The 21,963-nt window shown below is 42.4% G+C and overlaps 1 protein-coding gene across 2 annotated transcripts; it reads left to right on the top strand.

Annotated features, from left to right (window-relative positions):
* The first annotated feature begins 1,390 nt into the window (after positions 1–1,390).
* tasor2 (transcription activation suppressor family member 2) lies at positions 1,391–19,472 on the top strand. Of its 2 annotated transcripts, XM_053885900.1 has the most exons (23): positions 1,391–2,109; positions 2,323–2,471; positions 2,542–2,637; positions 2,720–2,792; positions 5,649–5,740; positions 5,813–5,950; positions 6,596–6,729; positions 6,812–6,828; positions 6,919–7,018; positions 7,095–7,189; positions 7,260–7,360; positions 7,758–7,830; positions 7,905–7,976; positions 8,071–9,900; positions 10,696–10,884; positions 11,095–11,392; positions 11,469–11,898; positions 12,904–14,991; positions 15,063–15,185; positions 15,265–15,418; positions 15,500–15,605; positions 17,233–17,414; positions 18,139–19,472. In XM_053885900.1, the coding sequence occupies exons 1-23, from the start codon at positions 2,079–2,081 to the stop codon at positions 18,231–18,233; spliced, it is 6,666 nt and encodes a 2,221-aa protein (XP_053741875.1). In that variant the 5' UTR covers positions 1,391–2,078; the 3' UTR covers positions 18,234–19,472. The 2 variants fall into 2 exon arrangements, with proteins under 2 accessions (XP_053741875.1, XP_053741874.1); XM_053885899.1 differs by having other exon boundaries at positions 10,696–11,392.
* Positions 19,473–21,963: the final 2,491 nt, after the last annotated feature.

The raw sequence follows: 21,963 nt of genomic DNA, 5'->3' as shown, positions 1-21,963 counted from the left end.
TCACCAGAAGGGGCAGCCATAAAAAATGTAAGTTCACTAAACAGCTACATGACATTATGGTTCCTGCCGTTCTTGCGCCATTGCTTTTTATTTGCTCAAGATAAATGGGACCTTAAACAGGTGCAGGAGGCACTCCTTCAGGCTCTTTATGTCAGTGTACAGTGAAGGGCAGTAACGGCTGATGTCCGTCAGTTATTAAATATAACAACATCGTCATCCAGCTTTAACAACATTGAATCAACTTAGGACATAGAGTAGTTGAGTGATGGACCATCCACGTTCTAAAATTTTAGCCCATTGACTCTCAAGGGAGGACGAGCAGGCCAAAAGCAAAAACGGACTTTATAAAACACTCAAATAAACAATAAAGGCAGACTAATCTGTGGCGACAGAAATAACAAAATGTAGATTTACTGATGTATTGAGGGTTTCCTCAGTCTTCAGAATGGGCTATGTTGTTGCGCGGCCTACTTTTTATATCTCCCGCGTGCATGTTGTTATACAAGTTGTGAACACTATCGCCACCTTCTGACCGATTGAGCTCTCACAAGAGATTTTAAACACTAAATTGATAAAATACAAATATATAGTGTGGATGGAAAAGACCTGCTAGGTGGAAGCATGCACGGTTTCAGTACTTTTCCAGGGTTACTACTGTTCACTTGTTGGGATTGAAGTCATTGTCCAACAGTGGACCAGAACTATCAACATGATGACCGAATGCCCTCCTCCACAATCCTCATACACTCATAGAATAAAGCTAGACATAAAAGTAGAGCCTCCATTGCTTACTCTTTTTTGTAAATGATAATAATAAAAAAAAACAGATGACAACAGATGAGTTGTTTATTTGTTTATGCATAAGTTAAACAAAGAAAGGTTCAAATGCACAAAAGCAGATCTTCGACACCATGGTGAATTCAGGGAGGGTCAATCGATGTCTTCAAATCACAGTGTCCTTGTTGGCTCCATCACAGAACTGAATATCACTGAAAAAATCTTTCACTTTGCCATCGCAGTTCTGTGATAATCACGATCACCTTTATGGCCAATATTTCATAACTGTAAACAGCTGATCGTCCGTCTGGTGCCACTTGTTTCAGCTGACGCCTCATTGGTGGAGCTCTAAGTGCTTGATAGTTTGGAACAATGACCTGCACCCACTGCAGCCCTTTCTAGAACAGTTTGGACACCCTGGTAACTGCTTTGGAAGTCACAGGTTCTCCATAGTTGTAGCCCATGTTTCATAAGTTTCACTGGCCATTTATGCTCTTCTTTTTTTGCCTTTCGGCTCAGCTCTTTCTTTTCCTGCATAGATAAACCCATCAATCTTCAGACCTCCACCTGAAGGTTCTTGCTTTCAACTGAGTCCATCGAGCTCTCACTACCTGTGATGAGCAGCCATTTTGTCCTTAGAAAATTGCATTTTTCAGGTTAAAAAATACCTGGAAATGGGTAAAAATACATGAAAAATAATGATGCGCTGTTTTGCAGTGACGTCGAATATTAATAATGTTTTGAAGCAGTGATGAAGAAATGTCAAGGTACAGGAGTGGAGAAGTACTATATAGAATATGGCGATAATAAGAGCAACTTTAATGGCCAAAAAACGGACGTATTTTAAGTTCTATCCAGTCGAGTAGATATCTAGAGTAGCGAAAAGTAGACAAACAAGTTGGACTTCCTCGTCGTCCAGCACTTCCACTCTGACGCAAAGAGCTGTGACATTTCCAAGATGGACGCTCCCCACTTTTAGGTTTCTGTTTCTTTTTCTGGACGGACTCCTCATACGCCGCTAGTCTAGATAGGCGTCGAAGATTGCGACGGACAAGACTCCTTCTAAACCATCGAGATACTTAAAATAGATACATTTTTTTTCGCTTACGTGGTGTATTTAGCAACTTCCTGGTTTGAGTGTCGCTTCAGTGCGTGTGTGTTGTGAAACCACAGAGAAAGCACAGCGTCAAACTCGGTGTAAAACTACAGATACTGACTTGATACTGTCGTCGAGATGTTTTCAACCAGAGACGACAGTGTTGAAGGACGGACGATGAGACGGATATCTTAGTTTGTCTACGATGGAAAATGGCACAGCCTGCTGCTCTGAAGGTGACGAGTTCTGTCGGTTCCGTTCTGTCTGACTTTCACTTTTAATACAGAGCCGTGTGGACGGCTCCAAACCTCCAAAAGACGACTGTGATTTGGCTTTGCGTACGTTGTCTTTTGAGCTGTTCAGGCTTTAAACATACACACTATGCGTGTGTTTTTTGGGCCGCATTGAATGTCCTAGTCTCACTGGCTCACATACGTCTTCAATTACAGGGACTTTAATACCAGTAGAGAAAACCTCCGAGGCCTTTCGCAGAAGCATACTTGGTCCTCTTCAAAGTTCATTCTTGTATGAAGAGTCCAAAGGCTGCTTTACTTACGAGTCTGCAGTTGTCATAAGGTGTCCTGTCCTGGAAGAAAAGGTTAGTCCCCGAAGTGACGGCTGAACCGTCATGCCTCATGTAAACGGCCAACTTCTCTACCTTCTCTTAGTATCGATTGTTTCGAGCAAAAAGAAGAGATTTGGGATATTCTGAAGAGGACCTGGAGGAAACATATGGCTTTTTACTGTTTGATGACTTCAACACGGTAAAACCTGAAAAGCCAGCTCAACCTGAAGGTAGAGAATCAAAGTCAAGTGGGACTCATGTCGTGTCATTTGCCCCTAAAGGCCACGGAGCTTGGAAAAAGTGGACTGCTCAGCGGAACAAGCGCTTGTACAACACTTGGGGATCCTGCAAAGGGTAGGTCTTATATTCTTCCTCCTGAATTGACTGGTATGATTTCGCAACCCACATGCCACCATTCCAACTTAACCTGTTTTCTTACGTCTGTGCTCAACTCTACTCTATAAGTACCAGGTAAACAGAGAATATTACCTTGAACGCCACCTCCAGAACATTTCCGTCTTTGCTGTGTGCCTCTGTGTGAGGAAACCCGATCAGTAGTCTCTTGTCCTGAGCTTGCTATGATAGTATGAAATTGAAACCTAAAAGAAAAGAAGTAGATGGACCATGGGTGGGAAACAGAAAGTGAAGCGACTCGTTGGCTTTCCTTTTTTTTTTCAGTAGGTTTATTTTTCAAGCTGTGTTCTACATTTCTCAAGAAACCTCAGAGGATTTATCAATGGTTTCAATTGTTTAGCATTTGATTATTTGCTGAGTGTTTTTGTTCATAAGCTTTATTCATATGTACACTATGGCGAGAGCGCCTATAGCTGTAGTGCACGTGTTGTGGCTTTGCCCTTGACAGTTTATGTTATGTTTTCTGGGTGTGCCTGATAAGTGTGTCAGATATGCAGTTGCCCGGGATATTTTTTCTCTTTGTCATTCAAACTTTGCTCAGTTTTAGTCATGTGACCATATAAAGATATAAAGTTTTTTGCTTCTTTGACATTGTTTTATTTTCTTGAATTGTTGAACTATTTGTTTTTTATTTTGGGTTTTGTGTGTGTGTTTGTGTCAGACTTTTACAGTGCTTTAAAGATTCAGAGTGCCACAAACAGACACAATCAGTGTCATAAAATAATACCAGAAAAGCACTGAGAGTCAGGACCTCTAGCCACCTATCTCGATTCCCCATAACACACCACCCCTTGTCTAAGGGGATAATATGACCACTGTATCATCAATTGCATACAAAAACATCAATTACATTGACATATGCCCAGGTGAATTGTGGGTATCAAGGGTCCAGGTCTTTAGATTTAATGGCCTTTTAGTCCAACAGTGGGGAAATTCAACTTGTCACAGGAGCTAATGACAACAAAGACAATGACACATACCAAAGACACTATAGATACACAACAAACAAAACACATGCCCCTCTCTGCGGCATCGACTTGTTCTGCCCCCTGGTTAGGAGTTAATATAAATCCTTTTTGTGACTGTCTTTTGACTCGCATAGAGGAACGAAATGCATTAGATTCATATGATTAAATATCAACACAGTAAGATGTATTGTAATTACATAAAGTTTAGCAATTGCTAAAAGTTGTCAGTCCATTTCCTGGAACTGAACTTTTGCCATGAGCCAGCACTGAAGGGGCTGAAGTGAGCTGTGCTCCTTTACAGTCAACACACCTCTACTATGAGGGGCAGCACAGGAAAACCACTGAGACAGCTTGCACGTCCACTACTCCATATATCTTGGCAAAGTATGTGGTTATATTAAAACAACCCCTTCCTTAAAGTCATATCAACTATTTCCGTGGAATTCAAGTCATCAAGCCCTCGCCACTACTGTGCACCATAAATCTGTAGATACACTGCAGATTTATGGTGCACCTGTAGCTCCAATTAGTGATGTTGAATGAGTAGTACATTTTGTGTCCTCTGCTCCTTTACTCTGATTCAGTTGCATGTTGTGTTTTATCATGTCAAAATGTCTGGTTTCTGCCTCTTTTACCCTGGGCTGGTCACAGGACCGGATATGCCCTTTGTCTCGATGAAAATTAGGGAAGGGACTGTCTATTGATTCAGTATCGCCATTGGACGCCTATAACATTTTTGCTGATCAGATGCAGTCACAGCTTAATGTTGGGAGAACCCTGACACGCAGTGCAGTTGAATCTGTGTCGTAGCATAAAGATTAGGACAAGCGTTGGTCCTCGGTGTGTAAACAAATTCACGCCGCTCGCGGCTGCGGCCCCATGTCACCTGTTCACCTGGTCTGCACTTCTGTTTCAAACAAACGGTAAATTGGAAAAGTATTTACTGAGTGAGCAAGTGTATGTCATTTTACAGATGAATTGACTTCCTGTATTTTATTTACCTTCTGTATGTACATCTTGGTCTTCCTGCAAACCATCACCTTAACATGGTGTAGAAGTTGGTGCTCCTCAGTGAACATGAGAGTTGGGTTGTTGGGTGCTTGGCGCTCCTGGTCGGGTCTTTCTTGACAAAGTGGTCCTCAGGTGAGACAACAGAGAAGCATCAGGCGGGGCAGCCGGCTCAAAACCAACCCTACTGTAAGCCAGGATTCAGAAACCGCTTGAGTTTTCAAAGTCTGGCACTGGTTTTGTTGGCCAGGAGGACACCAGTGGAAATTGTGCTACTGTTGGCCAAGAACAAGGATAGAACAGGTTGAAGCAAGAGCAGAATTATTGATGTTAGTGTAGGAACACTGAATGTGGAGAACATGACTGGAAAGGGTTGATAGCCAATACGATGTTGAGAAGAAAGGAAGGCAACGCTCAAGAGTGGAGGGAGGAGTTCACCAGTAGATTACATTGTGTGCTCAACAGTGAATCAGTGAAAGAGGTCGGTGACAGAGATACCTCACAATAAGGTGGTGTCAGGTGGGAATGCTGCCAGGCAGCGTCGGGCAGTGATCCGTAGATCCGATCCGGTTTGTGACTCGAAAAAGGAAGATGGTGAAGGTAGAACCCAAGTTTAATGGTGGAAGGATGTTGGTCAGAGTTCAGGGAGAAATGAACACAGGCACTGGGTCATGCTTTTAGCTATGGGGGCTTAAATTGAGAAAATTTGGAATTTTGACGCCCTGTTTTTTCAGTAACCAAAATTTCTGTGCCATCATTCTATTTTCCATGAAAAGGGTGTTTGTCGCAGACTCTCATGGCTTTGCTTTTTTTTCCTCAGGTGTTTATGTGTCCAAGTACTCGGACTGTGTGGATGAAAATCGATGGTATCATGGGAAATCGGGGTTCATCGCCATCATCAGGTTGACTAAGGTTTGGAAAAATAACATTTAGAATCATCAGTCAGATGATTTAAATGATTGAAATAATTGTCATTCATATCAGGGGCGAGTTAAGGAGGTCACTGAAAACTACACTCAGGACTTCACTGCACCCACACTGGGTTATGACTGCCATGTGTCCAACCAGTTCCATCTCGTGTCTGCACGTACAAGTTCTTTTCTTGCTTTTGAAAGAACCCAGGTAAGAGCATTGAAGCGTGACAGAATTGTAGACTATATGAATTAATTTGTTGCAAAATATTGTTGTTAAATTGACAAAATATGGGTTTACATTGTTTCCTTTTGTGATTTTGTGATCATTTCAGATGTAACAGCCATAGATTAATCCAGTTTTACTAAAAACAGTTGATCAACATGAAATTCAGATTCATAGAATCAATAATAGTTGATTTTGCAGTCCATAATCTATAAGTAGCTGATTATGGACCCCTTTTGATGTCAGTGTAAGAATCTTGTCATTCAAGTATGCCCCCATTTCTAGCTACCTTGATGTGACCAGTTCTATGACCACATGAAAGCCATATAATTCACTGTTGGCTTTATCAACCTGAGGTTGAGGAAAACCAGTTGCAAAGCCTGTTAGTGGGGGACAGTGGGAGAACAGAGAGATGACGCTCATTGATTTTACATTATTGGACAGATCAGATTAACATGAAACACTTCTCCCAAGTACTGCACTTCTCTACTGCATCATACTTAGGTAAATGATCAATTGAGACAGGATTATTCATGGTGCTTGACAAAAGTATAAACTATTACAAAGTAAATGTGTTTTCGGGAGGTGCATTAGGTAAAGTCACATCAAAACCATGTTTTTTTTCCTCAGTGGTACTTATACGAGCTAGTTGATGATGGAAGCGGTGGAACAACGCAATCTCCAAGCCATGCGTGTCCCGTAGCGGTTGTCTCTTTTTCCTATACAGACAGCAAAACTGAGCTTCATGCTCAGCTAGGGAAAAGGTACAGGCTCCTCTTTTCAAGTCTGTCTAATGTTACAGAAATGTCTGAGGCATAATGAAAGTTTCTTTGTCTTCTCACTCAGCTCCGAGACGAAAATGGGTAAGTTGAATTGTTGCGCACACAACATTCTTTCTTTTTTTTCTTGTTTGTATTGATGGAGGGAATTTTGACACTTTCATTTTGTCGTAGTTCAACATTACATGCTCTGGAGGGGGCGTCTTCAAATTGGCCCCCATTCCTATAATGTGTGTCTGAGGTCTGTTCCAGGTGTCGCACTTCCGTCTAAGTTGTAAGTTTCACATCTGCTGTGGTCTGTTTCCTCTGAAGATCTAATTTCTCAGTTAAGGCACTTCTTTTTTTTCTAGGCCGCCAGTGGTGACTGTCGACAAAGCCATTTCCATGCAGCATCTGCGTCAGATACTGCCAGAGTCTGTCTTTGAATCCAGTGCTTCAGTTGAAGGTATGTTTTTCAGATCTATGTCAGAGATATTATATAGCAAATAATGGGGCTAATCATTCCTCTTTTTTAGTGTGTGAAGAAGGCCTGTACTGCACTTTGCATGAGATTGTCACAGCCGAGGAAACGGTCCCTCTTTCTTTGCTTCTGCGGGAGATGAAGGAGAAAGATGTGGTGAGATTTGTTTTTGGCTAACAGTGTATAACTCCCACTATAGTACTGATAAAGTTGCATTGACAGAGCATTGGAGCAGGTTGGGTTTTTATGAATTTATAATAATGGGCTGGTACTATTTGATGAGCTAGCATTTCAGTGGCTAACAATTGGACTCCAATGAATAATGAATTTACTCCGAATGAAGAAACTAAATTGGATCTGCACACACGAGTTTAGACATCTAGGTGGAAGTGCTGCATTTATGAGGGAGCTTTTTTTTGCTGCTTGAAGCACACACAGCCATATTTTTGTGCTTCAATTCAGATTTTTTTTCTCCTCCTTTAATCTGATTAGCTGTGCCACCTGTGTGCAGTTAATGTATTTGCCTCAATTTTGTATTCTAATCCTCAAACAGGCGTTTGCTGTTCCTCTGGTTGACTTAGGCTTTCTTTTCCTCCTACACTCAAACCATTTCCTCTCATTCAATGGTACGTATTTATTGTCTCCCATTAGCGTTTTATGTTCACTTCTCTGTGACATATCTATTGTGTGTTCTTTGTAGACACTGAGTCCAATTCAAATGAAACACTACAAGGCCTGTTTGTGTTTCCGAGCTCCCGCGTTATACACAAAGGTACATTTCTTGTCTTTTGACAAACCTTGTGGATGGTTTCTCTTGTAACATTTAGTTTAGAAAGGAAAGTTACATTTCCATTTCTTGTTCACAGAACTGAGGACTGAAGGACAAGTTTCAGCGTCGGATGAGATCCTTGAAATTCTGCCGGTACTTTGTCAGGCTGAAGCTGAAGTGGAGAGATTAGATATGCAGCCAGAAGAGGAGATGTGCAAAGTGTTGGCGCACCATATTCAGGAATACGGCGAACGGACTAATCCAGGACTCGCATTGACTCCAGAGCAAACCAGCAACTTCATTGACCAGTTTGATGTACCCAGTTGTCACAAACACTTGTACTTGTCACCGAAGTGGACACAGAAGAAGTGGCAAAACTTCAACTCGTACATCAGCAAGCCAGAATCTTTTCAGCTTTGTGTGTCCAAGGCCAGAGAGCTTCTCGCTGCTGGTAAAGAAGAGGCTGAAGACATTGAAGATGATGTCAATGATTGTCTTTCATCCTGGGAACATCCTTTAAGTCCTGCACAAGATTTAAAGTCAGCAAAGTCACCTGAGAAAGATCTGACTTCTGTTGACGAACATTCAACAAGTGCTCTCATACCAGTTTGCGCTGCTGAAATGAATGATTGTCAGCCTTCAAAGACCAAGTGTGACGCACACACTCTCCTCTCTGATGCTAAAGATAATCCGTCATTGCTTGATGAGCCCCCAACAGAGCTGATTTTCCGCATCACCTCCGAGAAGACTGTGAATGAAGACAATCATTTCTTCTCTGTATCATCTGAGCAGGACAAATTGCCTTCCACAAGCTCATCAGCCAAACTGGAAGTGGCAGCGAGCTCACTGAATGATGAGGTTGACATCTGTGAACGAGACTTGGAAGTCATGGAACATGGGATTTATCACAGAATTTCGAGGAAGAACCAGCCAGGCTTGTATCTGGACAGTCAAGAGCTTCATCAGAAAGTGGTGTCCCCCCCCCATTCACCCATGTGTGAACCTGTAGATTTGAGTTTTAAAACGCTAATGTTGTCGACATCATCTCCTCACAAAAGTGAGCAAAAAGATGAAAAAGCCTTGGAAAGTGTTGTTCTGAGGCAACTTACGGCTTGTTTTCTGAAAAGGAAGTTGGAACGATGGGAGTTAATGCCAGTCATCAGCACTTGTGGAAGATTCTTGGTTCCTTTTGGGTCCTTGGAAGAGAAGGATAGGAAGAGAATTGTAACGGACAATCCGCAGCTGAAAAGAGGCGAGTGTGTTGAACCACCTGTCCCACTTAGTGCAGATGACATGGAGAAAGAGGCGGAAGGGTTGAACTCCCTTTCTGACGCTGTGGTCAAGGAAAAAGAGACGACCTCTTGGGAGGAAGGCAGCAATGCTGCCACTCATGATAGTCCAGAATGCAGCACTTTAAGACCACCGGAAGAAATTCCTACTGAAACCAAATCAAATTTGGAAAAAGATGGAGTAGGAACTGTCTCTCATGGGAGGGACTTAAGATGGTCGGCTGTGACAAGGGAGAGTCTGTTAAACAAGCTGAAGCACAGAATTGTTTGGAGTAAAGGACATAAAAAAGGAGACAAAGCAGTGGATTCAGTTGAAGAATCCTGTTCAAAGAAGAACGATGTCGATCCTACAATGTCTAAAAGTGACTCTGATTCACATGTTACTGTTCCAGTTACCAGTGATGCATCCCAGAATGCATCAGTTGATCCACTGTTTGCCTTTGCTCTTGGCTTGACACCGAAGGAATCGACACAAAAGATGGAGACAAGTAAAGGTGGGGAAACTCAACCCTGTGAAGACTCGTCCAGCACTCGACTTCAAATCAAGAAAAGACCGCCTCCGATTTTTCTCAAAAGAAGCAAAATGAAAACACTCAGAAAGCACCTGGAGGTCCCCATGGAGCATTTTGAGGGAAAATGTAAGTTGCATTTTCACAGTTCCCTCTGCTAAGGAGGTTATGATTATGAGGTTTTGTGTTCAAAATAACTTGAAACGCTATGGGCAGATTAGGATGAAATTTTCAGGAAAGATATGAAACAGAAGAAGGAACAAAGTATTTACATTTGGGAGCGATCACTATCACTGTCTAAATCCTCAAGGGGCCGGGGTGGTGCAGGTTCCTTTCCTGATCGACAGGCGTTAATGGCTGCGAGTGACATGTTTCTTCCATTTGATAAGGCGTCGAAAACCTGAGTGAGCAGTTTTGAGTGATACGAGAAGTTTTGCTCCTACAAACAATGAATTCATTTGAACAAACTTTGATGCTCAATAAATGTCACTTAGCACACGCTGCTGTGTCAGTGCTGCACCTCGTCTCCTTATTCACGCTCAGGTTGAGCCAGCGTAGATAGAAAAGCTGAGCGCCAACAGCAAGACAAGGTAGAGTGCTCACACAACACACATTTTAGAAATGCTCTCAAATACACTCAAAACATCTTCTGCTTTTGTATTGCATATGAATACATGGGTGTTGTGGATCTCAGAAAATGCATTTCAAATTCATAAAGGTGATCAAGTAAATAATAATAATATTCTAGTTTCTTATTGACAGTATACTGTAGGCTAAATGAGATTTAGAATGACGCTTTTGGTATTGACTTGACCAGTTTTTTTCTACCTGTGAAACCCTTCCAATGATATATTGTTACTCACAATGCAGAAGTTCCCCTTCATTTATTCAAATGTGGTGTCTTGCTTTCTTCTGTCTTCATAGGGTGGATGCATTTTAAACCCTCGTCTTGCAATGACAGCACTGAGAGTGACAAGGCGTGCTCCGTGGGTCACTCTGTCAGCAATACTCTTATTCCTGATAAGGCGGACCCCAGCTCATCGTCCGATGCCTTGACATTACTTGCTGACTTGGCACTCAGTGCGACCTGCAACGTCCCTTCACTAGACACAAGTAGGAGTTTGAAAGAAATTGACGTCAGTGCTGAAGACAAATCGCTTCTTCATCTTCTGCTCAAAAAGCCTGTTGATAAACCTCAACCTCAGCCTCTTGTGCCTCACATGTCAAAACCTCCTGTAGACACACAAGAATTAGTCGAATTGGTGGGGAGAGAACATTCATATTCAACACCGCCACAATCCCTTCATCTGTTGTGTTTACCAGGCATGGCTTTCCAAGTTCCACTTGTAACTGGTGAGTCCAGCCAGCCGCAACAACAGGGCATCATGCCTGAGAATGGAACGGAAACGCAACCTGTCGATGAATGTCAGGAAAAGCGCCAAGTCAAAGAGGACTACCAGAGCACAGACTTGAGTAGAAGGTCCGCTCTTGACAGGCACTTTGTCAAAAATGGTGCCTCAATCAAGATTACAAGGCAGTGGGATGAAAAGTATGACTTCAACTACGACAGCAGATTTTCATGTGATTCTAAAGACAGGACGATCATCAGGGCCTTACATGGGTATGTACAGTAACGTGATGGCTTCATGTAGCCTCAGCCGTGACACTCATTCGTTGTTGGTTGGTTTCTTTCATAGGCCTTGGGATATCTCTGTTCAAGATACTAATGAAGAGATGCGGCTGGTGGTCCACATGTGGATTGCACTCTTCTACAGCCGATCAACTGACAGGTTTTTCCAGGTTGATCCTCATTTGCTGCGCCCATCTTCAGGAGACGATGAAGCTCTGGAAAACTATTGTGGAGCGTTGAACTCTATTCAGAGCGAGGCTGAAGCAAGACCGTTTGCTTCAGTGCTGGGTTTGGACACGACACACGTGTCTGTGATGAAGTCATTGGACCCGAGAGACCAAGATCTGTCTCTTATGGACACCAGACCTGACATGGTGTCCAGTGAGTCCATTGGAACCTCACTTTCCCCGGTCAAACCAAAGGAAATGGATGTGTCTGAAAAAGAAGAAGCTGGTGACACACTGGCAGTTGGGCAAGAGTCTGCCAGCCCATTACAGGTTTGTTTCAACCATTTTACTACTACAATTATCCACTGCCTGGGCTTATTTTGACCATAAGTCTGGTGAGCTTTGTGTATAAAGGAAAAAAAGTGGAATGACACGAATAAGCAAACCATGATGAGAAATGTGATATGTTTTACATATTTACAATAGCCACTCCTTATTTTTTTTTTTCTGCCAATCATAAGTGCAGTGTTCGGCTTTTCTTTGTCTGGTGTGGTATAACTGAGCAGACTGCTTTGGAGACAAATTTAAGGAAGCCAGACCTGGGTGGTTTGCGTACATAGAGAGGAAAGATTTTGGACCAAGAATGATAGAAATGGAAATACCAGGTTAACCGAGAGGAAGACAGCCATTGTGGTTCATGGGTGTGATAAGGGAGAACATGAAGATGACAGGTGTGACTAGGGAGGATGCCAGAGGCAGGATAACTGGTGTAAGTGAGCAGCCTCTGTGGTCTTCTCACACTCATTTAGAAAAATGTTGTCGTCATCATGCACTTGCATGTCACACTTCACTTGAACACTCAGTTTCTGCTCCTAGAAAATGTGTCCATCATTTAGGACATATTGTGGTGAGACGCTCCATGAAGCTCCATGAGAAGAGAATCTGTTTTGTGTTTGGACGACCCTTCTACAGAATTGCTATGGGATACAATTATAATAGGAGAAATTGAGGTACACATGTCAAATCGTGAGGAATCAATAAATGTCTGAAAGGTTTTCCATTGTTTATTGGTGGCTGCAGTCTGAACTTAGTTGCAACACACATCTGTGGATTTTGCTAGTGATTCAAGTGGACCTGTTCGACGACGCACGCCTTTAGAAATCCCGTGGGTAAATGCCTGTCACACTGCACCCGCAGTCTGCAACCACTTTTTCAGTATAAATGTTGGATTTACTTCTGCTTTTGATGCCTGTCAAAAGTTAAGCACTACAACTGGAAAGGAATGGGTGCTCATCTTGTGTATTGAATGTCTGAAATTTATCTTTGTTTTTTTAGTCTTCATCCAAGGCTCACGATGAGTCAGTTGATGGCAAGGAATCAGATGCAAGGACTGCACAAGTAAAGCAACGCTTCAGAGACGTTGGTAGTCAAGTAAGCAGAAATGATGGAAGGTTAATTCTGAAAGTAGAACCACCAGAGATGACTCCACAGCACGACATTGTTTCAGTTCGTGGCTTAAACAATGACAGCACAAAATCCTCTGAGCCTCTGCATGAGCCCGATATATTGCTTCACAAAATTCTAACGGAAGGACCAAGGTTGGGGATTGACGTAGACATGGAGGCTGTAACTGTGAAAGCAACACCTTCCCTATCTTCCCCTGATGTGAATAAGACTTGCCAGCAAGTCAGTTTGGGGTTTGATATGGACACCGGTTGTGTGAGTCAAAATTCAGTGGAGGATAAGAAGTTGGGGATAAGACCAGAGACAACAGAAATGTCACAGCCTGTCCTAGATATGTGTGAAACTAGCCAAGTGGTCCCTTCCGAAAGTGAGTCCGACACCAGATGTCCAGAACCTAAGGAGGAATCAGACAAGCTCTTGTCTTCAGGTAGTAGTCCCTCTCCTCTCCCTCCTTCTGTGGTGGGTGTACTTCCGCCAAAGCAAGTACCCACTGACAGGTCGGTTGTTAAAAATCAGTCCAACTTGTGGCCTACTTTTCATCCTGATGCAAGGACTCATAGAGTCCTTCAAAGTTTAGAAGCGATTTTGCTTCACTCTCAACTCAACAATGTATGTGAAGGACCTGTGATAGCTAAAAGGATTCACATATCTAATGCCAACCACAAACACACCTTGCTGTCCTCAGCTGCTGCTGAGAAGCACTCAGACCACCAAAAGCAAGCAGCTGACTCCAAAGACTCACATGAGATGAAGAACGGATCATTTGACCAATCGCTTTTGACTAGCGCAATGGATGAAGCGCCTGATCTCCATATCCAGGTGAATGAGGTTAATCGACCAGTGCTGCACGCCAGTTTGGGAGGTTTTGAAATGCAGGAAACATCTGCTGGTGGGTGTCTGAAAACCAGTGAACAAAACCTTGTAGAGGATAATGAAGTCAAGAATGAGAGAAGGTGTGTATGGCAAGAGGAACCCAAGGGGAACTCATCAACTGTGTGTAAAGGTGAAAAGCCCAACATTCCTGCTTTCAAAAACTTCAACTCCTCCATCACACTTGAGACTACTGAAGGAAGTTCTGAGCTTGGGAAACCTAGCTTTATCCGTGAGCGGTCCATTGAAGAGGGAGAGACTTGTTCATCCGACGATTCCTTTTCTGCAAACGTGACAGTTGCTGAATCTGCTGTCATGAACGGGGAAGTAGCAGAAAACGTTGAATCGCCTCAAGACAAAGCAGGAAGTCCAGTGGACCAATCCCAGGACTCGCTAATGTGTACAGTCTTCAACACCAATCCCAAACCACGTCCTTCGTTTTTGGAGCGCCTGTCCAACAGGTGTCAACAAACTGACCCTACTCAAGCATCTGTTGAGCAGGAGTGTCTTATCTTCTCTGAGAAAATGAAACTGCTTTTAAAAAGCAGTTCCAATAGATTTGCTAAGCAAATGAAGGCACATGAAAACATCAAGTGGCCATTTGTGAGCTTTGCAGCCACAAAACCGTTCAGTCCTATGAAACAGGAGTCTGCAGAGGAGGTAGTGGATGCCCCAGCACCCAACGGAGGGAATGGTGCATCGGACGTCCCTATTGGGAAAATAGAGGACAATAAACGAAATATCCCAAAAGAAGAAGACAGACCGTCTAAAAAGCAAAAAGTGGCTCTGGATCAAAATCTCGATGTGGGCGTTTCTGCCGTGACCACAGAATGTGCCATGTTGTACACAGCAATAATGGACCATGTCTGTAGTGGCAAAACGGTTGGTCCTGGGCACAAGGAGCTCCAGACCAACAAGAGGGGCCCAAAAGAAATTGAGGAGAACTGCTATGACCCCAGCCACTTCAAGAGACAGCTGGACGAGTCCTACAAGAATAAGTTGAATTCTCTGGTAAAGAAGTCGTGCAGATCTAAGTTCAGGTTCTACATATTGGTTACATCTGAAGACTCCTTCTTTGAGAAAACCAAGGTAAGTTTGAACCAGTCTGTTAAAGGCTCGCAAGTGTGTGTAGGTTTTACCTTTGTTCTTCTTTTTTCAAGTCACTGTTAGAAGAAGAGGGCCATTCTCCTGACCATCCGTCACATTTCTTGCAAGACAAAGAAAGTTTGCCGTCACTCTTCGTCATCCTCAGAAATGAAGATATTGCGGAACACATTCGCGAGGTACAGAATGCAAATCAAAGTAGCGTTACCAAGCCGGACCTCCAACTGCAAACATGATTTTTTTTCTCTCTTGCATCAGATTCCACATTTGCTGGAGCTGAAAAAATCTCCCAACGTGCGGTTTGCTGGGATCGACGAACCTGACGACGTCGTCAATCTCACATATCGGGAACTTTTCCTGAGGGGTGGATTCATAATGGTTGACCGGGCTGCGATGGATTCTTTATCTCCATGTATGTACACAAAGGGAGCGACGTCTTCACAGTTCTCCATGACTGCTTGCTAAGTAGCTACTTCATTGTCTTAACTTGTAGGTCAAATCAAGCGAGTGAGCGAGACCTTGACAGAGCTGAGCAAAAGTGGGAAGTGGAAATGGATTTTACACTACCGAATCAGACATCGATTGAATGTTAATGCAAGGTAAGCTTTCAACCTAGAGAACACTGAGCTACACAAGCTCAGAGCTTCCAGCAAGCCAGACTATTCTTGGGTCAACGTAGTGTTATTTCATAATACTTCATCATGTTATAACGTGATATTTAGCACCTCGACAACAAGCAAGAGCTTGCACTACCAGGCGACTGTTCATGACGTTGAAGGCAGACACTCTGCAAGTTCTCATGCACTGCTCCGAGGGCAGCTATGAGCCTTTATTTGCACGACAAGTGACGACCTCTGCACTCATGTCTTGCCAAACAATAAAAGCGAGACATGCCTGTTTTTTTCTTCAGTTGTTAATATGTCAGTATGAAGTACACTGACACTGTTGCATTAAACATCACTGTCAAATTGCTCATTTGAAGGGGCTGGTTACCAGTGAACCTGAAGCAACTTCAATAAACATGACAATCTTTCTCAAACTGATCGGTAAAGCTCATGAAGCTTGTGTTTCCTCCTTGAGATGAGGAATAACTATCCTTAGCACGCAACACTCTCATCATTGTCTTCACAGTTCCTCACCTGACCAGTTGTGTTTTTTTTCTCCCCTTTGGTCATATGCGTCAGGCAGCCCTCCCTCCCACTTCTACTCACTGTAGACGCGCATTTTGATCAATCATGCATGACTTTCACATTAAAAAGAGAGAAAAAAACTTGAGCCAGCTCCCATCATTCATTAGCCTGTACTTGCTGTATGTTTGAGAAACAGCCAGTCTTGTGTCCATCATTGTGAAATGGTAAAATGTATGTGGCACACATGTGTGAGACATGAGAGCGCTGAGTGTTGCGCTGAGAGATCACTCTGCGGTTAGTGCAGGTGAGTAGCCGGCTGCGATGCAGCGTCTCGCCTGTTCTCATATCACAATATGACTGACTGGTCAATAAGTGCAGCTTTGTAGTGATTACTAATAACTTTGGTTTTATCAAGGCATCATGTCACATCATCATGTCATCCAGAGTGGATTTAAAATGAAAAATTCCATTCGAGAGTCTGCGACCTGCCTCCGTTTCTCTGTTGCTGCCAGTGTTTGTTCATCTTCCATCGCTTGTTTTGACTTCTCCTTCTTAGACCCGCCCCATGTGCTGTCATCGGTTAAGGAGCACAATGACATGCCTTTTAACACACTTCCCTCCATTTTTGAAAACTGTGTTACTGAACTGCCAAAGTTTTTTCAATGTTAAGACACTAATGTATTAATAGCACATTCATTTACCCTGCGCTAAAAACCAAGCAAATATGTTATTGATGATGGAAACTTTTCAGAAAACTGCCTTGTACGTGTTAAAATGTTCCCATGCATTCCTTGTGAGAAGCCCGATTTCAGAATTCACCACTCTAATAAGTCACTTCATACAATGTCCTCTTCCTTAAATACTTGCTACTTCACAACTGCCAGTCGAGGATTTGACCTTATAAATTACCATTATAGAAAATCTTCACCTCTTTGCTGGTCAGTTAGAGAGACACTCTCACTTGAACCGATGACAGTACTTGTTCTGTTGCCAGGAGCAGAATTCTACAAGCGAGAATTTGGTTTGTGCTTGCAGTGGACATTTTAGAAACTTTAGAATCAGTCTTCTTAATGGAGGCATGTGTCCTTTTTCCCAGATTAAGTGAAGAGTCAAGAGAGAAGAAGCACTTGTTGGACGGGTGTGAAGAAGCTGGACTGCTGGAGGTGTTGCCTTACCATGAGTGTGATCAGAAATCACGAGATGGACCCGATTATGCCGCATGTCTGGCCAAGTTGCAGATTCAAAATATATCTGCCCGCTTCTCTGTGTTTTTATCAGGTAAAAGACAAAAATATACACACAAAAGATATGTTAATAGATAATTGCCACGTCCTACAAGTTGAGTCAACAAGCTAACATCAAGCACGAGCTATATTTGCTTCACTCAGGAAACAAAATGACAGCAGCCATTAATACTCAACAGATTGCTAGTTTTTCTGATCATTTATGCAAATCTGCCAAACCAGTTAGAGGCCTGCTGCACAAACAAGGATATAAAACCGCATATTGCATACAGAAAACAACAAATTAATAACAATGTAATCATTATTATACTAGCTCTGACCCCCCCACAAGATTTGTATAAATACTGTAACACTTTCATGGTCCGGGGAGCATTTTAACAACTGTAAGACTGGAGACAGTACTTTGTATATTCTGGTCTTTAGAAATCAGACGAGCATTTAGTGGTGTAAACTGTTTGAGTAATTTGAACAGAAGGAATTCGATTCTGTTGATTTTGTTGCGGTCCCATGGTGCACATAAATTTGGCCTGTCTTGTGAGATTCTTGTCACCAAAAATGAGGATGATGGATGCATAAGGTTTGGAAACTATAGAGAACTTCAATATAAATTGAGACGTACTTGTGGGAGTATAAGAAATTTTTGTAGAAAATCACAACGCACGCCACCGATATATACACCGAGAACTATACCTGGTCAATTCATTCGTGGATGTTAAAAAATACGTTGTCAATTCAAACACCATTTTTTTCTTTTACAGATGCTCCAGATGGAGAACTAGGGAGAAGTGGAATTTTGACGATGACTGTGGAGTCTTTTTTGCGAGTTTCATCCACCAAGATGTTAACAGGTTGACCTGGGACAGAAACTGGATACAACTTCTGTTGTCCTTACAAAGTAAAAGGAGTTCTGAATATTACCAAAAACTCAAATTAACAGTATTTAAGAAAGGGTAAAAGGTTACTGCTTACCATTTCCCAGTTCCGTTAAGTTCGCTTTACAAGTCATGACACTCTTTAGCCAAGTCTCATGCGCCGCTTTTGTGAATAGTGTACAACATTGTTTTGAAGACAGGTGTTCATTTTTATGAATATAAGTTAAGAGAAGAACAATTTCTTTAAAATGTTCAGTATGTACAGTGAACAAAGGTGTCTGTAATACAGTATGTTTCAGTGTTTTCAGTGAACACTGCTAGCGAGTCCCGTCAACATGATGCCACCTACAGATCGCCCAGCAGTGAAATGACTCACAGATTTGTTGGCACTTGAAATGGTCCTTCTGCTACACTACGTTCAAGTTGGCCTCGTTGACCATCATCAGCCTATGGTCGCCTCTACAAATATTGTTGACTTGACCAAATATTCATTTTGAATATTTGTGTCATGGATGTTGTTGTGAAATAAAAGTTAAAATGCCGCAGATTTTATGGAAACATGTTCTCAGTTTAATAATGCTTCTAGTCAAGACACTTCTCCCAGCGGTTTAACAAATAGGAAAAAGTGTAAATGTGCCTTATGAGGTCTAAATCAAAATCTTATTACTTGAACTGCTGCTGACACAACAGCTTGCCGTTAACATTTTGTTTACATCTTTATTCTAGGGTTTTAGCTTTGTTCTATACCTTAGACTGGAATGCCTGGTCACAGGTGACTAGTTTGGGAGACATCTTACCATTGCACACACCTACACAGACAGCCCTGGAATGGTCAAGTGGCCTGTCCAGGGTGAACCCTGCCTCTTGCCCTATGTCGCTGGGATTGGCTCCAGCCATTCGTGTTGTGTAGCCATGCGTCATTGGAACCCATACAAGCAAATGAAACTAAGTCATTCAGAACTGTATTCAATTCGATGAGTAAAATTGGCAGCATATCAATTGAAATGTCATTTATGATTGTTTAGTGTGTTGATGCCACGTGGGAGACGCTAATCATATGTCCTCTTCCATTTGAAATGTCTCTGGATCTCCTTGGGAGCGCCTTAACACTTCATTGTCACCCAGCAACGTAGTAAATTTAAAAATTATTGCTTTGGAATGTGTGATGTATGTTACTCTACCTCGTTCATTAAATAAAGCATGGACAATTTTTCTTCCTATTCTCTGTCCTGGTGTATTTTCTTTTTTTTTTTCCCTGTTGTCAGAATCCGTGGCTGATTTAGTAGGGTCTGAATAAATGGGTCAAAAATGAGCAGACGTTTTGTTGATACTCGGACAAGACAAGTATATTTCGCTAGCAAGGCAAAGACGAGCAAAACATCACAATGGATCAAAATTGATACGCTCAAAATGTATAGTACTTCTAGCACAATCGTTCCTGGTCACGTCTTGTGAACGAAACCTGAAGTTTTAAAACTCAAAGCGTTTATTTTATGTGGAATAACTGTGTGGTTGTCAGTGGTTGTCGCGATGGAGAAGAAAGTGAGTCACTTGAATTTAGTCAGATACTAAAATCAAAAAATAAACCATTGACTGTTAAGAATACGATACGAATTCACTCAAAATAAAAAATATTGTATCTGGTACCATGTGTAAATGACGCTTGGTTACGAATTAATTGTTACAAGAACAGAAGTTCGAAATTGCGCGACTCGGAAAAAGAAACCACGTGACAGCAGCAGAGCGGAAATGTACAGCTAAGCATGACTCAGCAAAACGGATATTGTATTGTTTTTGGATACAGGTATATAACGATCTCTTTTATTATGTTTCAGTAGCCAACCAAACACCACCCGCTTTACGGCAGGCGTAAACGTCATTATTCACCCCGTCTACCTGAACAACAACTACTGTTATGAGTATATCTTCCCACTCCAATGAGATAAGCATGTACAACAGAGCTTAAAAAAAAACAATATAAGCTTTTAGAAGCAACCATCCTTTAAATATCTGCAGGTAATTTATGAACAGTCCCCATACCCCAAAGTTCATCTCCAGGTCCAGTTTAACCACCAGTTTTCTGGTCCGCTCTGACCTGCATAACTGTACAGAATGTTGCATTGTCTTAACTGTGTCCTTTATCATCACCGGTTATCTGACCAGGACATCTGTTAGACTGTCACTACTATGTTCTTCCTCCTGTTCCCTGCTCACTTAGCCTGTTCTCCAACTTGGGATCCTCCTCTGCGACCACCTGCGGCTGCCTTGACTCCAGAGTTTTCAGTAGATGCCTCCTGTTTCTTCTGAATACATCTCCATTCTCTGTCATAACATTGTAAGATTTGCGCCCCTTTTTCTGCTTTTCCCTTGGCCTGTGGATCGAGTGGACTGGAGGTGACCTGACTGAACTCGTATTCTGAAGCAAACAACTGACAGTCATGACTAGCATAGGCAGGTCCATTGTCCGAAACCAATGTCAGTGAGTCTCACTTTGATTTTGTACATCACCTCAGTTCATTAGATTTGCTTTGGCCCCGTGTCGAGTTTGAAAGCAACTATGGTGTTATTTACCAGCAAAGCAGCCATCCAAACATCACTCTGTAGTTCTACTGCATGGACCTCATTAGTTCCTCACACAGTCTGTTGTAAATCGTTTTGCACCGCCCCATACAAACAATGCGTCTTCTGTTTCAATTGTTTGGCCTGTCTTTTTCTCCCAGAGGCACATTTTCGCAAGATGCTTCCTGCCTCCACACTTAGCGCAGGTGTTACCGCACGCTGGACACAGTCGGGCTGCACGTCTGTTCCCGCACCGTCTGCGATCATATAGCATCGCATGACTTGGCTCCGTACGCACCCTTGTGTTCATTTTGCTCACTACATCGGGGCGAGCGCTTGCAAAACTTTTGTGTGCATTGCAGAAATTTCACTTGCGTGACAGTTTGACGGCGCTGTCCACAGTAAGGTTACTGTTACTCAGCATTTTTTCCTCTCACCCGCTTGTGCCAAACACTACTGGATCACGAATCATTCAGTTCTCCAAGTTCTCCAAAGTTGCAAGTTTGTGCTTTGCTCTTCAAAACAGTCAAAAAGTCAACGAAGGACTGTTTTTGCATGCGGGAGCGAAAAACAAACTTTTATATATATATATATATATATATATATATATATATATATATATATATATATATATATATATATATATATATATATATATATATATATATATATATATATATAACTCTTATATACTGAATTTTTTCGAGGTGTGCAGTAGTCATCAAACGGAATACGTGTGAATGAGAGGGAGCCAATTGGACAAGTGAAGTTACAGGATGTAGAGATAAAGAAGGTGGAGGATTTTAAGCTCTAGGCTCCTCTGTCCGGGGCGATGGAGAGTGTGAGAGAGAGGTGAAGAAGCGGGTGCAGGCAGGATGGAATAATTGGAGCAAAGTTAGGTGTGATGTGTGTCAAAAGGGTGTCGGCAAGGATGAAAGGGAGTGTATACAAAAGGGTGGTGAGGCCAGCAATGTTTTATGGTTTGGAAACAGTGGCACTGAGGAAAATACATGAGGCAGAGCTGGAGGTAGCAGAGATGAAGAGGGACAGCACATGTCAGGTGTTTAGGAGACCAAGTCAGAGAGGCTAGATGGAGATTGTTTGGACATGGACAGAGGAGAGCGAGCCAGTACATTGGTAGGAAGATGTTGA

The sequence above is a fragment of the Synchiropus splendidus genome, chromosome 14, assembly GCF_027744825.2.
Source record: "Synchiropus splendidus isolate RoL2022-P1 chromosome 14, RoL_Sspl_1.0, whole genome shotgun sequence".
NCBI classification, from domain to species: Eukaryota; Metazoa; Chordata; class Actinopteri; order Syngnathiformes; family Callionymidae; genus Synchiropus; species Synchiropus splendidus.
This window is presented reverse-complemented; position numbering and strand designations above follow the sequence as displayed.

Bases quoted from the DNA above. Each gene is read 5' to 3' on its own strand.
- tasor2 (XM_053885899.1), top strand. From the start codon at position 2,079: ATGGAAAATGGCACAGCCTGCTGCTCTGAAG. The intron at 9,901-10,695 runs GTAAGTTGCATT...CTGTCTTCATAG, and splicing joins GGAGCATTTTGAGGGAAAAT to GGTGGATGCATTTTAAACCC. The intron at 17,415-18,138 runs GTAAAAGACAAA...TTTCTTTTACAG, and splicing joins CTTCTCTGTGTTTTTATCAG to ATGCTCCAGATGGAGAACTA.